Below are 225 nucleotides of genomic sequence, written 5' to 3'. Positions count from 1 at the left end.
CAAACAGCCGAAGCCGAAAAAAGAAAAGAAAAGGGAAAAAATATCGGGGACTCCGAGACACAGAATCCGAGAGCGCGAGGGCGGAGAGAGAACTTACCGAGCCAGAACTCCCTGTCGAAGTCTCCGAAGCCGACCTTGTAGTCCTCCCAGCCTCGCATGAAGTTTTCGTGCGGCTCAACATCGTCTCGAACCTACAGTGTGATCAGGAGGTGAAGGCAGTGATGT

The 225-nt window shown here is 52.9% G+C and overlaps 1 protein-coding gene across 1 annotated transcript in view; it reads right to left on the bottom strand.

Moving 5' to 3' along the window:
• LOC119581956 (microfibril-associated glycoprotein 4-like) overlaps positions 1 to 225 on the bottom strand; it is a gene marked incomplete in the record, with an annotated part of 40,859 nt that overhangs the window by 22,816 nt on the left and 17,818 nt on the right. Inside the window, 1 exon segment of the mRNA XM_037930136.1 lies at positions 98 to 191. Coding sequence (XP_037786064.1) covers positions 98 to 191 — 94 coding nt within the window.

Source organism: Penaeus monodon, chromosome 15, assembly GCF_015228065.2.
Source record: "Penaeus monodon isolate SGIC_2016 chromosome 15, NSTDA_Pmon_1, whole genome shotgun sequence".
Classification (NCBI taxonomy): domain Eukaryota; kingdom Metazoa; phylum Arthropoda; class Malacostraca; order Decapoda; family Penaeidae; genus Penaeus; species Penaeus monodon.
This window is presented reverse-complemented; position numbering and strand designations above follow the sequence as displayed.